This window comes from Coenobita brevimanus, chromosome 18 (genome assembly GCF_032717465.1).
Source record: "Coenobita brevimanus isolate Jiangsu-jjx chromosome 18, ASM3271746v2, whole genome shotgun sequence".
Taxonomy (NCBI): Eukaryota; Metazoa; Arthropoda; class Malacostraca; order Decapoda; family Coenobitidae; genus Coenobita; species Coenobita brevimanus.
This window is the reverse complement of record NC_136971.1, coordinates 1,514,359-1,530,979: the sequence shown is the minus strand read 5'-3', so window position 1 is coordinate 1,530,979 and position 16,621 is coordinate 1,514,359. Positions and strand designations below refer to the sequence as shown.

General features: G+C 42.2%; 1 protein-coding gene across 1 annotated transcript in view; it reads right to left on the bottom strand.

Moving 5' to 3' along the window:
• Window positions 1–16,621, bottom strand: part of uif (sushi, von Willebrand factor type A, EGF and pentraxin domain-containing protein uif) — a 38,188-nt gene that overhangs the window by 573 nt on the left and 20,994 nt on the right. Inside the window, exons 17-27 of the mRNA XM_080266100.1 lie at window positions 16,243–16,339; window positions 15,910–16,125; window positions 15,003–15,194; window positions 14,225–14,421; window positions 13,038–13,109; window positions 10,434–10,599; window positions 8,714–9,530; window positions 8,468–8,571; window positions 6,979–7,143; window positions 5,533–5,671; window positions 4,037–4,150 (exon numbers count right to left, since the gene is read on the bottom strand). Coding sequence (XP_080122226.1) covers window positions 4,037–4,150; window positions 5,533–5,671; window positions 6,979–7,143; window positions 8,468–8,571; window positions 8,714–9,530; window positions 10,434–10,599; window positions 13,038–13,109; window positions 14,225–14,421; window positions 15,003–15,194; window positions 15,910–16,125; window positions 16,243–16,339 — 2,279 coding nt within the window. The remainder of the gene's footprint in view (window positions 1–4,036; window positions 4,151–5,532; window positions 5,672–6,978; window positions 7,144–8,467; window positions 8,572–8,713; window positions 9,531–10,433; window positions 10,600–13,037; window positions 13,110–14,224; window positions 14,422–15,002; window positions 15,195–15,909; window positions 16,126–16,242; window positions 16,340–16,621) is intronic.

Here is a 16,621-nt window from a genome sequence, read left to right as displayed (position 1 = left end):
CACAATTATGGAAAATATATATCGTACTTCATACTGAACGTCACAGATATTGTTTATAGTGAGTACAGAATATCAGTCCATCAGTAAATTTAAAAGTAACAGACTTTGGATATGATATTGTAGTTATAGTCATGCTTTATTTTTTCATGCGTGCCACCACCGATCAACCCGGCCATTCAGTAACATGCAATAGGTACACTGTGGTTAACCGCATTGCTCCAAGGATGTATATTGTAGCTCATTCATGCTACTTGCAGACGTTTATATTTGGTTATGGCAAGAGATCTCATTCTGAAGGGTATTAATAAAGTCTACATATAACCCCTTCAGCTGCAAAAGTATCTCGTATGCTGAATAACATCCTCTAGCAAAAATACTGTGAAACTTACGCCATCGGGCTGAAATAATTGAGAAACTGTGTAACTTCTGTAATATTTTCCTGTTTCCTTTAGGCTTCTGTCCTCAGCTACATCAACAAATTGTGTTTTTGTCCTAGAACTAGAAATATCATGGTTGTTGTCATGTCCAGTATTCAAGAAGCCTTAAATGTTCCAGACAACAAGGTGATTCACTATTCTCAGCCCTCAAAGTAATGCCAGTACAGTATTGTTATCATTCCTGAACATATGTAATTTTCTCGTTATTAATGAACCGATATGTGAAATTTGGTGCTTCCTTTCGTCAATACGTTGCAGTTATCAATAAATAAATATCAGCTTTTAAATATGACTGAATTTGGTGTTCTGTACCAACGAATGTTCGGTGCAGTGTATCTTCTGGGATGGCTGCAATTTCCCTGATAAAGATGTCTTGTAGCTCTGATGTTTGTTAAGTTGGTTTTTGAATATTACATCCTTAAGGTGGCACCACAGAATAAGTCTATAGTTAAAGCAGGAGAATTAAATAATATGTGCACCCAGTTAGGCGCCACACCATGACATCAGTGCAGTAGCCGAAATGATTCCCTCTCAGTGCCGTGTTAGCGTGAAAGGGGTACTTTTTTTTTCCCATGGATTGCACGTTTAATCCAACTGTCAACAAGTTTTCCAAATACAGTATATGGCTAATAAAGGCTTAAGTGCTCAAGTATGGAGTTTCCTCTAAATCCCTTTACTGGCAAAGGATATACGTATTGGTGTTATTCTGAGACCTCAGCGTAATGAATCACCTTTTATAAGAGCAAGTCTTCATGCTCGGTACACCTCTGTCAGTTACGGCACACCTTCAGTCATTTCCCTTCTAAGTCTTAAGTAATCGCCACTCTACGATCAGTCTATAATTTGAGTACATATAAAAGGCTCATAAATCACCAATCAACATCACCAGTGGAATGGTGACTGGACTGAGTAATACCTAAAGTAGTCGTCATACCATTGTAGCAGTACCGAGGATTCACCATAGCTGAATACAGAACAGTGCAATAATAAAACTATAATTTATATATTGTGCCCAACTCATTCAATATTTCGTGGTTTCCCTTATTATTTTCTCAACCACATGTTTGCTCGAGTATACATCACACACACACGAGTTTCTGCCAACATACAAAGCTACATGCATTGCCACTGATGCCTACATTAACATACAGGTTAACCTCTTCACTCCGATGACGTACTTTTTATTTTAATCAGGCTACCACCAGACGATTGTATTCGCTTGAGGTAGGGCGCCATAGCAGTGAAGGGATTAATCAAGGCAATATGTAACCCCTCCAGTTCCGACAGTCTATCCTCATTCAAATATAATCGTCTGGAAACGGCAGGAGTATAATAATAAATAACGTCTCCGGACTAAAGAGATTAAAGTAACATACAGTTAAAATAGTATACATTTTATACTTCCATGCATTTGGGAGCAATGAGTATTTATACATATTATATGAGTCTAAAATAGCTGATGTACATTCCATATAAAACATGCTTGTAAGATCAAACAGTTACGATGCTGAAAATAGGCATCATGCGAACACTACCGGCAACACTCAGGCTCACGTCACACTGAAGGCAGAATCAGACACATTCAGATGCAAACTGTCTAATCGTGTAGGCCAGCGTAAAAGATAGAGGAGCATTTCGTTTCATAAGGACACGTTTCAGGTATTACGATTCTCGCTGTCACGTACAGTCGCGTTCATGAGTCCCGATACAGAGGTAGTCGTGTTGTCTACTGTTGTGTCCACCGCTGATAAGATGTTGAACTATTTCACTTGCTACCTGGCCCGAATATGTTCAGTGTATCAGTCAGGAAGCGCAGAGGTTCTATATTCCAAAAGCAGTGAGCACTACAACAGACAAGCCCACATGTGTATCGGGGCTCATGAACGCGACTGTACATCTGCCTGGCAGTGAAAACGGAATGTTCACAACGTTACCCAATGAAATGGACTGCTTTTTCTCCAACCTTTATCCCGGCCTACACGAACGGACAATTAGCACTGAAATTTGTTCGATTTCTTCCTCGGTATGACGAGGCCTTCACAGGGTTTTAACGCTGCATATATCTGCATTCGCTGAAAAGCTGTCGTCTCTGCATGATTCTTAACTCTATTACCATGCTTACACCTATATAATTCATTCACTGTTGATAACGCAACTGTCCGGCTATGATAAGGGGAACATTATATAAATTTCATTCTTGTTACCCCTTGAATCCAATGACACATCTTATTCTTCCTAATTCCTGCTATCTTCAGGCGATTTTATTTAGCTTAGGAGAGATTTTTGGAACTGATGGAGATAAATAAAGTCCTCCGCAGCCTCTTTACTACAAAGGACCCCCCTAAGCTGAATAAAATGGCATAACAGTAGCAAAAAGGAAAATAAACATGACGTCCTCTGGCAGAAGCGGGTAATTCGGGCCTTTGAATGCTCTGCTCCAATCATCCCATCTCTCACTGTTAATACTGGCATGGGGACACTGTTGAAAAACCCGTTGTCCGAGTTCCACCTTACGGAACCTGCTCCACACTGAGGTTGCACTCGAACACATCCTCAAGCAAATTTGTCCCATCGTATAGGTCAAGGTAAAAACAAATAATAATAATATGGTTTCTTTTTCTTTTTCTTGTGTGTGTGTGTGTGTGTGTGTGTGTGTGTGTGTGTGTGTGTGTGTGTGTGTGTGTGTGTGTGTGTGTGTGTGTGTGTGTGTGTGTCTTTGGGCCTACGTTCTCGGCAAGGCATTTCTCAGCGCTGGAGCAAAATACAAGAGTCCCCAATACGAGGATTACTGAAACGGGGTGTTACTTTCTTTCCTTCTTTTACCCTTACACAATCGGACAAAATTGCTTTAGAATATGTCCAATTTCGCATGGAGAGGTGCTTTTCGCGAGGGCTCTGACAGATCACTTGTTGGCGCCAAGTAATGTGTCAGTTCTCCTGTGTCAACAACAGAATATACTAACTCATATCGTGAGAATCCTAAACTCATGCATACTATATATATATATTTATAACTCTATCGGTCATACTCAACAGTCAAAATACTTAATCGGCTTGTTTAGCCTCAGGTCATGCACACTAACCTCTCCTATCTCTCTTTCATGCACGCTAGCTAATTCTGTCATCAAATGCTCCCCAGAGTTTATGAATTTTATAGTCAAACTCATGCACGTTAGCTTTAGAGTCCAGCTCAGGAGGCCCATCGTATTGCGGGCCATATTTCTAGCTGGCCTTGGAGATTTCGTGACGCCTCATTCTCAGCGATTTGGTTTACACATTACATTCTCACAGTCCTCTTGTATGATACTGATATGAAGTAGATATACGTAACATACAAGAGAAAGTATGTAAGTACAGAAAATAAATCGCTAAAAAAACAGGCACTACAAGGTCTTCCTTAGCGATCTAGTTTCCCCTTTACATGTTAATAATCCTCCTGTATGATATAGGGTAACTGAGTCGACATTAAACAGAAAATACAGGAGAAAATAAAGGCAGAACGTAAATCGCTAAAGATCAGGCACCACGACACCTCCCACGCCAAGCCAGACTAGGGCCACAGGTGCTTTTGTCTCTCCGGTTGGTTCAGTCGTCCTCACCTTTCTTGCCCTGGTACGCATGCTTACGGAGCCGGTCGTAGAGGTCCTCCTTGTTGCCGTAGATGGAGGCGTTGGAGCGAGCTAGGCTGTTACTCGTCCCGTTTTGAAATCCGGCTGTAGAGAGTGGTCAGGCATGCATGTTAGCGCCTCCTTCACTGACAGACACACAGCAAGACAGTACCAGGACGCCTCTTTGTTGTGTTAATGGCTGGGGTTAAGTGTTTGGTTATCATATGGCCTTTTTTTAAGTTCGTTTAATAGTTTGAGTTATTGTGTGGGTACGTGTGTATTTTAATTTATTCATTTTTTTTTATTTTTTTGAGATTCTACAGTATTGGACATTAAAGAGAATTAACTGTACGTGTGGAGGGGAGGGGTTGCATGGACCCTGAAACCTTGCAATACATTAATCAAATTCCAGTCTGTGTGTGTGTGTGTGTGTGTGTGTGTGTGTGTGTGTGTGTGTGTGTGTGTGTGTGTGTGTGTGTGTGTGTGTGTGTGTGTAATCTGCTAAGTGACTGAGACTACAAAACACTGATTAGGTTCTAGTATGTGTGCGTGTTTTGTTTAGAAGCAGAGATTTACAAACATACTATTTATCAGACTGTAGTGAATGGGCAATTGTTTAAAAGTACAGGAAAAGATTAAAGCCTAAATGTTTACACTCCTCAGCTCAAAACGAAAAAATAAAAATCTATACCAAATAAATAAATCTCGAGTCCACCATATTTGGCACGTCATTATATAGTATTTCATTAACCCTTTCAGTGCCATGACGTACGAAAAATTTATTCTTGCTACTCTAAGATGAATTTATTTAACTTAGGAAGTCCTCAAGTAGTGTGGCAGTTCAAGGATGCATCTAAGCCCTCTAGTTCGAAAAGTCTTGAGGCGAACAAAATCATCTGGAGATAGCAAGAATAAAAGACGTCATCGGAGTGAAGGGATTAATGGATTATATGGAAGAATTATGACTACATTTGGAGGGGTTGCTGACCAGGGAGACACAGTTCCGGCCCGTCCTGGACCTTCTTCAAGCTGAATCGAAAGTCTCTAATATAGAACTCTTTCCAAGCAGTGCCATAACTGCTGTATCTCTCCAGTCTACAACTTCTCCATTCTTCTTCACTCTAACTTGGCCCAGATTGTCGTCGTTTTTGCTGCTTATTTCACGTAGTTCAGTGGCAGAAAAAGACAGTGTTACAGCTTTACATCCTTACCATACCACTTACCTGTGACTAACTTCATATTCTGTTATTAATCCATTGTTACGATTTGTTATTCAAGATGGAGAGAGGGCAATTTCAGGCCAAGTTAAAGTAAAAACAGTATAGCATATTTCTTCCGTCTAAACAATTCACAACACTGTAACATGACCACAATAGAGAGTATATATCCACGCATGCACTGTGATATCAATACACAATAGAGACTACACAATATGTCCACGCATGCACTGTACGGCTGCGGCTAGAACCCTTGGTGGAACGACTCACTCTTCATGTAGGTCTCGTTGTAGAAGTTTGGCATCTCCCAGGCGTCCTCCTCGTCGTCGTAGTAGTGTGCGTAGGTGGAGTGGTGGGAGGGCGCGATACTCTCTGCGTAGGGTGCAGGTGCTCCATAGTAGAAGTTCACCTGAAGAGGGAGAAGAAAAAGGCTTTTGGTTACTGCCTTGCGACGGCACGAGAGTCGCTAACGCCTTGAATCCGTTGAAGTATTTTTCATTTTAATCAACTACTACCAGATTATTTGAACATAGGAAAGGTCTCTCGTACTGAAGGGGTTATTAAGGCTATATCTAACTCCCAATGTTCGGAAAATTTTATCCTAGCTAAATAAAATTGTCGAGTTGCCAAGAATATGATTTTAAAATAAGTCATCGGACTGAAGGGGCTAAGGCAGACAGTCAGTTTTTGTTGGTTATAGACTTCTCGAAAGGTACAACCCGCAACAGCTGATGTTACATGTAGGCAATTGTAATGCTGGGTGAACAAGGACAAGGGGGAAACAAACTGTCCACGATTATAGCCGGCCCGAGAAAAGAACTCAGGTGCAGGTTATGATCTAGACGCGCTAACAGCTACAACATTACCTCCCCAGTTCACTTGAGGTCAAGGAAAGAAGGGAACAGGTTGGTTGTGGGGAACAGTTAGTTTATTTACACTATCATGATTAAAATACGGTACGTCGCCGTTGTAAGTCGGGGATGTGTTCCAAAGACCACAACTTTTTCCATGCAACTGGTTCTGAAACGTGGGTGAAACTGGCAAATGAGCTTTATAGGCAGCAATGGAACTTTTAACAGGTATTTTTAGTAACATAAAAATGTATAAATGAGCAACATACAATGAAGAGTTTCTGTATGATAAGAAATGTTCTCTGTATTATGACAGTAACACTCACGTTAATGCAGAATTTCTTAACATGGGGTACAGGTACTCTATGCGGGTACCAGACACAATACTGATATATGATTTAATATTAACAGTATTGGCATCCTGGCTTTTAAGACAATCTGTGTTTTGTTGAGGTAGCATCTAGGGTACTACAAAATTTACCAGTTTTTAATATCAGATAATCACTATATGTCTGTAAATATTGCGCCTGATATCTAGACCTAAGGTAAAGGTGAGCCTCGGGGCTTAAACCAGCTCTCTCCTACACCAAGCCATGTGGTAAGGTGCCGGTGGATACGAAGTAACTGCAGATGCCCCACTGAAGGACAGTACCTGAGTAAATCAGATTTTGGATGTTGTGTACGTGTTGTTCTAGATTAGGTATAGAAAAAGTAAAAAATATTTGGGCCATAGGAGAGCCTTGAATGGAATGTATTATCATAAAGTTCCTCATTTTCCTTTCACATTGGTTGTAGGAGTGCTCTGAATGCACTGGACTACTATGAATACTCGTATATTAGTCTCCTTTCCCACCCATCCACCCACCTGTGATCCATTGGGGTCGATGGACGGCTGCGTCAGGAATCCCTTCTTGGGCTCCCGTCTGCGTGTGGATCGGATACAGATCATCCAGACCAGCAGTACGATCAGGATAAAGAACACCACCACACCAGCGATGCCGCCAGCGAAGTACGTGAAGTTACTCTTGTCCTGTAGCGAGTAGAGTTGAGAGAACTAAGTAAGGTGTTGATTACAGGAGTGGCAGGAGGAAGTTAATAGGTGAGGGGGAATATCTGAAGGAAATAGCGTTACGAGGAATTTAGAAAATGATGAATATGAGATGAGCTATACAACAGAGGATGAAGACTATACTGAGATTTAATACACATTTAGTTATAAGGGAGATGACATGTACTAACAGTCACACACACAAAAAAGCCCTGTCGTTTCTCCTACTGTTCTCTGCATGAACTTTAAAATTAGTTTCGTGAATATAAATAATTGATAATGATTTGCGGCCAGACGTAATAGTTGGTGTCGGCAGCTGCAGATTTATGGGGCTAATTTTCAAAGTTCATGGAGAGAAAAAAACAGGAGAGGCGGCAATTCTTATGTTGCTGATGGTACCTTCCCCTGAAATGATGATTAAAACACGGCTTGTCAAGAATAGCACAAGGCGAGTCTGGTATACCCCTCAAGATTCAGAACACAGTATAAATTCTATGCTCAATGACACAGTAACTGCCAACCACAAACGCTTCAGAAATACTTAGGCAGACACATTAGGATAAGTATGGTTATGATAATGATGATGACAAAGACGTCCATTAAGAAGCGTTTCAGAGTTGATCACACACAGCTTTCCACACAACACACCACTATCACCCACGACTAATCCATATTGTACTGTCACGCATGGAAGTTCATAGGGTTTGTGTGAGTGTGGCTAATCCAGTTCCACCACTTTCTGGACGGCAAGTCAGTGTATAGTGACGTGAAGACACACACACGAACACACACACACACGGCAGAACTTTTCGTGTGAGCTTTGTCACCAAGATACACTGCTCCCATACAACACTTTCACCACTGGACACGACACACACACACACACACACACACACACACATACACACACACTACCCATACGATATTCATACGACACTTTAACCACAATACATGGCATCCTTACAACACTTTCTCCACCACCACCACCACACACGATATCCATAAAACACTTTAACCATCATTTACTACACTTTAACTTTCATAAACGACACACACACAACACTCTCACCACCGGATACGACTCCCATACAACGCTTTCAACAACAAACAACAACATCACCACAATATAAGATGCAAAATCAACAATTTCACCACAAACTACGGCGGCCAGACGACACCTTCACTCCAACATACGACATCCATATGACACTTCCACCACAACACACAGCATCAATACACTTTCTCGAAACCGTACGACACTCATAAGCCACCACATGACACCTAAACAACACCACATTACACTAACCTGACACCTGCTGCCCGTGAAGGATCCTGAACACTCGCAGAAGGGTTCACCATCAGTGTTCTTCTTGCACACACCGTTGTTGTCACAGTATTTCTCACACTTGTCTGTGGGAACAGGAGGAAGAGTGAGAGGCGGTAGAGAATGTGGAGAGAGAGGAGGGGGTAGGGGAGCATTGGCCTATGAACCATTCACCTCTTATTTTTCAAGTATTATATCTTTCATATACATAAATATATATATGCTCACCCGTGCAGTACTCTCCGGTGCCATTGAAACCCGGCTTGCACTGGCACTCGAAGTCGTTGTTCTCGGAGATGAAGAGACAGAGGGCATTGGGGTCACACAGCATCTGCTCCCCGTGCACCTCACAGGGGTTGGAACACTCGTCGATGGAAGTGGCGCCGATCATGTGAGTTGACGTGTCTTGTGGGCAGTCGATGCAGGATGTCTGTAGTGGCTCAGGCTGGTAAGTTCCCTTCGGACACATGACGCATTCGTAGATGGAGTTCTGGTTAGAAAGGAAGGTGCCAGCGATACAGATAGGCAGCGAGCATTCTTCCAGGGATGAAGCTCCAGGCCCCAGGGTGGTGCGGTCAGCTGGACAGCGGATGCAGGCAGCATGGATGCCCTTAGTGCGGTAGGTTCCACGTGGGCACGGCTCACACGGCCCAGTCTGTCCTAGCTGCAGGCCAGATTCACACTCCTCGCGACACTCTGAGGCGGACACTGCCTCCTTGGTGCGTGTGGTCAGTCCTCGTTCACACCGCTTGCAGGAGAACTTCCCCTCTTCAGGCTGGTAATATCCATGACCACAGGACCGACACACTTCAAGCTCCTCGTCGAAGTACCTGCCTGCTGAGCACCTCTCCTGGCACTCTTCCACAGAACGTGAACCCGAGATCTTGGTGACGCCCTGCCTACCTCCTCGCTCAGGACAAGGCTTGCAGGCCACCTGTCCCAGCTCGTTTTGGTAGGTGCCAGACTCACACAGCTCGCATTTCTTGGTCTCAAGTTTGTAGAAGGTTCCAGCAGCACAGTCGACACATTCACTACCAACTACAACCTGGGGACATGATGGCAATGATAAGAATCCGAACATGCAAAATATTGTAAACATTTACTTTAACATCCAGTAACTCATTACAGTATTACATAACACTCCAGACAAAGTATGTTCTGTAAACACATATTTCAGCATCAGGTAACTCATTATCACTAAACACCTGTTCTAAGGGCATGGTTAACACAGGATTTTTTTTTTACCTGTCGTGAATCATTAAGATAAATAAGGCTGGGTACGAGCCAAAGTGGATGGAGTGAGTTGCTTTGCTGATGAACAATAAATGGCAGGGATGAATGAAAGAATATAATTACTGTATATCGGCTCTCAAGGTACATATACTGTTTTTCAGCTTTGTATTATTACTGTGCTATGATAGAGAGATACCGTCTACATGCAGTGGCACCGATACAACCGGATGCGGCTCTGTTGCCCGATTATACAAGCACCCTTCAACTATCCCCCATCCCCCCAAAGGAAGATGGTGGACTGCATGTAAAGGGGAACTTTAGCCTGCAGGCTACAGTGTTCAAGTCTAGATACACCTGGTGTAACAACAACAACAACACCAACAACATTATTGAGTAGATTGGACGAGGTATGATATGATTCGCGAAAGATGTCAAATTAGGAAGTCCGCTGATAACAGAGTAGAAGTTATGCTTATATGGTAGGCCTACTGTCATATGGAGAGAATGGGTGCAGAATGGCAGGTGAAAAGGCCAGTGAGGTGGACGTAGAATTTCAGGATGTGGATGTTCATGTGGCCATTGTTGATTGTGCACATTGTAGACAGTTCTTCTAGTTTCGTGCTTTCTCTTTCCTTGCTTCTGCATATCACCTCATTCCATCTTTGGGTAGAAAAAACAGGGTTACGATGATGATGATGATGATGATGACACTCACCTTTCCGACTGGGCAAGAATATTCCGATTTGAGGTCAAGGGATGATGGGTCAGGCACGACATTAGGCAGAGCGTCGCGGACATCGAACTGGTCTTGCTCCAGGATGATGCCCTCGATCAGCTCCCTCACCGTGGCCTCAAGATCATCGGCGTTCTGGACAGGATCGCTGGGATGGGAGAGGAGAGTTGTGAACATAACAAAGAGGAGGTTAGGAGTATCATAGCCGCATACGGAAAAAAGGGATATGTTGTATCTTTCCATGTAGTATACCCATATATGGGTATAATTCTTCCATCTGAACAATTCATGGTACTATGATATGAAGCGTACATGAACACTACCTAAACACAGGAGATAATCAAGGTTCTACAGACTACAACACGAGGGAGTGACCACCTCAGTCATGTTGCACATAAATGACTTCCTGAATTCTGGAGATTTTTCCTTCACAGTTGTATCGTATGTTTTGTCTGGCCTGGGATTATCTTCTTGTTTTTAACGTTGAATACTCGTATATCAATGAAATTATTATTATTATTATTTTTATTTATTCATTTATTTTTTTGGTGGGGCTACGTTTTCTTTAACTTGACATACAACCGTTTAACAGCCGATATACATACCTTACAAAAACACGCTAGGAAAGCTGGTGTTGGCCTCTCTTAAACATACTGTATGTGATTCTTCAGTACGGCCTCTTGTAAGTTTCAAATCAACTTTAAATGCTAAAAATTACCTAAATCTCAGTCAGGCTGTACAGGTAACGTTTCTAGTTTAGTATAGTTGAATAACTCACTTAAATGAGTTTGAAAAAACATTATTTTTTTTCTAAATTATTAGAAACACGTAATTTTTCTTTAGAATGTTGGCAAAGGATATGATTTAGTCTTACATGAGACATAGGTCTGCAGAAAACTGTAGGTTTCAAATGTGAAATCAGAGGATGGACAGGCATAATACTATTTGATAAAAATTTTAAAACTGAAAAATACAGAAATGAGTAAATGGAGAATGAGCCGAAGTTGGGGACACCATAGCCATCCAAATCCAGTATGACCGGTTTCACTGACACAAGCTTTACACACAACACAAAGGGGAAAATAGAATACAAAGAGTAACTGCTGAAATTGGTAGCCCACATCATATCAATGGCATATAAAGTATATCCCAGGATAGGGAAGAGAGAATATCACCCTCTCATTGCCCACGTGTCTAAAGGTTGCTGAAAGGGATGGCAGTGAGTGGCTGGAAATCCTCAATGCACTGGTCAAAGTGTAAGGTTTTCCCAGTTTTCAGCTCCTGGGTTGCAAGCAGGCCCGTAACTCCCATGACACAAGAGTAGGCTTCCTCTCTGCTTTGATTCGTGTCCTTACTGAGATCAAAGAGTAATGCTCTAGATCCTCACCTTATATAAATGTAGAATAATGGATTAGGATGGTCACAGTGTGTTTACATACTAATATAATCAAATTTACCATACTAACCACAGCAAGCATTTTTCATTTTCACTGACTAATAATGCAAACGCAAAGCCTTACTACATAACACACGGTGTGACACCGAGTGAATTATCTTGTGTGATTTACTATATCTGTTTAGTCCAACAGGCTATCTAGGAGTGTGATTCACTATGTTTATTTAGTGAAGTTTTTGTTCATGGTAAGACATATTCTCCATCCTTGATGAGGCTATTACATATCTACTTCCATTTGGCTCACTACCATCAACTATTGTTTATGCACTAGGTTTAGAGGAAGCTTTTATACAGCCCTACTAGCTGTACCCATTCTCACCTTACTAGGCCACGCCACCTTGTAGGCTGTTGCTACTCCCGTTTTCACAACGCTGGTTATAAGCACAGCAAAAGCGCTCGTCACCACACAAAAAACAAAACACAAAACAAAAGCACTGAATAAAGAAAAAAAATAGCTACCAAAGCCAAATTACACCACATTAAAAACCTCAGAAGCGTTTTTGAAGGTTATAGATTTAGTAGTGCGGACGCGCGCTAATGCCCACATTCTTATTTGCATGGAAACTGTTGTACCTCCTCCCTGGCGTATTTTGCATATTACTCCTTAAAACTCTTCTGTACGTTATGGGTGTTTAGTTGCAATAAACAACAAACAAGAGAACATTAAATCTCAGGGTTTTCATTCGCGTTTTTCTCGTATGAACTATTTCTTCCGTTTGTGGCTTCCATACTGGTTAGAAACGTACAGTATGATGTCCTTCATGAAGGAAAAAGAATAAATATATGAAGTGTGTTCATACTCACTTTGTATTCTTGTACCTGGCAGTGCGGCACACTAATGGTTTGTATGGAAGAGGGTGTGGGTAGAACCATGTACGAGTATAGGGTACAGAGAAAGTGGAGGGGAGGGAGGTACTAAATGTATTGAGGGTGAGGCAAGCGTAGCCACCAGCCTTAAGAATCCCCCGGCTCTCGAACTCTGAGAGGGTTAACGTGAAATAAGCCACATTAATAAGTAAGGACGAGGTGCAACGAAACCTGATAAGCAAACAAGAATGTGGGTCTAGGAGGCTACCCCGTCACCCCAGGATAAACACCGTATACTGGCCGGACTTGGTGATGACTCTTACTTCTTTGCGGGGAAGGACACATTGAGGTTATACTGGTAAGCCTGGTCTGTGTCTCGCCTGTGCTTGTGTTCGCTGGGAGGGAGGGAGGGGGACAGGACAGGTCAGGCAAGGTCACACTTATGTAAAAAAATGTGATTTAACTCACGTCGCCATGATGACGCCACTTTTATGTTAATTCCAGGTGCAACCATAGGATTACTTTATTCAGCTTGGAGCAGCACATTGGTATACTGAAGGTAATCATTAGGGTTGTATCTAACCCTGATAATTTGAAAAGTCTATCCAAGCTGAATGAGCTTGACAGGAGTTAACATGAATAAAGAGAGTGACGTCCTCGAGCTGAAAGGGTTAAGAAATAATTCAGGCACGGATTTAGAGGAGGGAGTGGGGGCGTACGTTCCCTTATCTTTGGCAGACCAATGATTGTTTAAAATAAAACAGCACTGTTGTTTACCAAAATATATGCAATAAGCATCTTATAAAAATATTACCATCAAATAATTCTAATGAAAAGAGTGATTTCGTAATAAATTTTGATTTCTTCAAATGGATTAAGTGATAATTCAGCAAGGAATCACGCCCCCTCCTTCCAAAAAGCTGAATCCGGCCCTGGAATTGCATTCCCAAACCACAGTACGTCTTTGCTGAACTGGACAGTTTATGTATTGAGCTACTGTGATCCTACGAATATATTTGCTGAAATATTGACTGGCATATGGATGCATGAAGCAGAATAACTTAAGTCTATATAGCCAAGACATTCTCTCGATAGCTACTTGTGAATTCTAGAGTGTAGTTTGTATTCCACATTGTCATTTGATTGATATTGCTTCATACAAGTACTAAGCTCGTCAGCTGTACTGGTACCTACAGTTTTTAATCCCTTGTCTCCGATGACATTTTTTATGTTCCTTTTTTTTTATTTTTTTTTTAACCATCCGTCAACTTTATTCATCGTAAGAAAGACTTTACGAAGTGTAGAAGTCAAACATCCCCATTAACTCCATCATTGCAACGCCTCTTCCCTAAGCTCAATATATTTGGTATTAGCAAGGATAACATGTATAATAAGTCATCGAAGTAAAGAAATTAAAATACCCATGCTTATCAATCATGTCAACAAATGCAATAAACAGCCGAAGAATCAGCCATATTAAGAATGCAGTAAAAATTTTCTAGTAACTCACTTTGCTGACGGGAAGCTGATTTTGACCTGATAGACGTCATCGGACTCAGTGGGCGCCTGTCGTGTGGACCTCGCCGACTCTCGCACCACCCTACTCCTCCTCGAGCAGTCCACCAGCACGTCCAGGCCGTTGCACATGCCCGTTGAGGTTTCCGTGTGTGTGCAGAAGTTCCAGTCAGAGTTCAGCTTGTTCAGAGCCTATAGACGGAGGAGAGGAGTGTGAGTGATCGGAAAGTCTCATGGAAAAAGAGGACTTATTAACCTATCGACTGGACAAGGCACATTAAGGAAGACAATAAACCTTCTATTATGTCCCCGTCTTACCCAAGAACACGACCCTGGGTAATCCACGACCCGGAGTGTTTGGCCTACAACCTGGTCCACACTTGTACTGCTGGGTGATCAAGGATAAGAGGGAGACAAACTTTGTCTACGAGTCTGACCAGCCCGAGAATCGAACTCGGGTTCTTTCATTTGTGAGCTAGACGTGCAAACCTATGCACCAATGACTCCCCCTTTAATGGAAGAAGAAAGCTATCGCTGTCGACAGCACGAGGCTTATTAAGGCAGACAATCCATTTTTCCTAAGTCTCTGTCCTCTCCTAGAATTCAGCTCTAAGAGTCAATAGGTAGGTTCTTAATTGCAAGTGGAAAATGGACATGTGAACAAGATGAGCTGAATGAGTAAATGAATAATGAATATGTTTTTGTTAACTAGAGGATACTATTTTATTATACTGAGGATGTACAGTATGGAGTCTTTCTTTGTATGTACTCACGTGTCTGATGCGCTCGCTAAGCACGTTCTGTCCGGCTGAGTTGCAGATGACGGACGACGGGAACTGCATGTTGATGTTGAAGACACGCTGTGCAGGGGAGGCAGGGGCGCATGCGGGGAACACGAGGGACTCTGCTGGGTTGGGGGTTGGCCGCCAGAACCCTTCAGCGCCGCACGTGTAAAAGTCCGGTACCTGAAGGGCGTGATGGTTGCTCATATGGGTCTTTATTTCACAATGCCGTGAGTTGCGCAAAGAGAAGACATATACCCATATACTGAGGCTGTACTTACGGTGAAAATGCAGCAGTTTTGGCCCGACTGAAAGGGGTCTAGGTCGAGCCGAAACTGTTGTGCCTTTACAATGAATGCAACCTAAGTATGTGTGTATAATTTTCTATAAAAAATACGTAAGTATGAGACAGTGACGGTTAGTATAAAACAATGTATTTGTTACTACATTCCACTTCATGTGAACAGTCATTACTGTGTACTGATTTCACAGAGCTGTGAATTATTCAAGAGGAAGAATGACTGAAAGCCATCATATGGATTTATTGGTCGTATCTTCTCAATAAGCACAGTTTCTGTTTGTGGATAAAATTCTTCCAGTCAGTGCTGTATTACACCTTCAGATGATGAAGCCAACACTAACATTTCAAAATATTCTAGTATAGTATATCCTCTTGGATTTCCTAACTTTATCTATCGGCTACTGTTACACAATACACATTATTTGGACTCTATCACAGAATGGCCACCACATCACAATGCTTCAGCAATGTTTCAGAATGTTAAGTGCTGTACGTGGCACGATACTTTTTTGTTCACTATCCAGAACAATGTACATCTGTAGTAAATGGCAGTGAAAGAGAGGGGGAAAATGAAAAAAACATTCAAAACATTCATACCTGTGTTGAGAAGCGGAGTCCCTGGTTGCACTCGATCTTGCACACTTGGAACCTGCCACCAGGACCCCAGTCAGAGCACCGCTGGACGCCTCCTGCTGGGTCGTCAGGCTTGGGACAGAAGTCCTCCAACACGTACACGTCGAAGGAGCACGTAGCGGAGTTGCCGGCAGCGTCGTAGGCAACTGTGGCCATGTGGTACGTGCCCCATGTGAATGCCTGAGGGCAAAAAGAGGTAGCCTTTATTTCAAACCTCATCACATCTTCTGTAGGCCTATAATTTTGAAGATGTTACATAGTGATATGCCGATGAAATGGTCGTAGAGATAGTCTTACCTGGCCTGGGTAATATCCAGATTTGTCCACAGTCTTTTCGACACCGATGTTGTCAGAGAACACTGGCTCGTCCCAGTTGACCACTGCTGACCCGTTCCTGAGCAGGGGAATGCAAGGATCATCATCATTATCATCATCATCATCATCATCATCATCATCATCATCATCACCATCATCATCATCATCATCATCACCATCATCATCATCCCTATCTTTTTACTCATCCAAGGATGGGGTGAGGTAGGATTCAGAAACAATGAAAGAGAAAGAACGGTCAACAGCACACGCAATGAACCCAATGAAATGGACCAAACTATAACATTCACACAGAATTCTGGCATCAAGAATCCTAACTCCACCTAACAGATCTAACCATCTA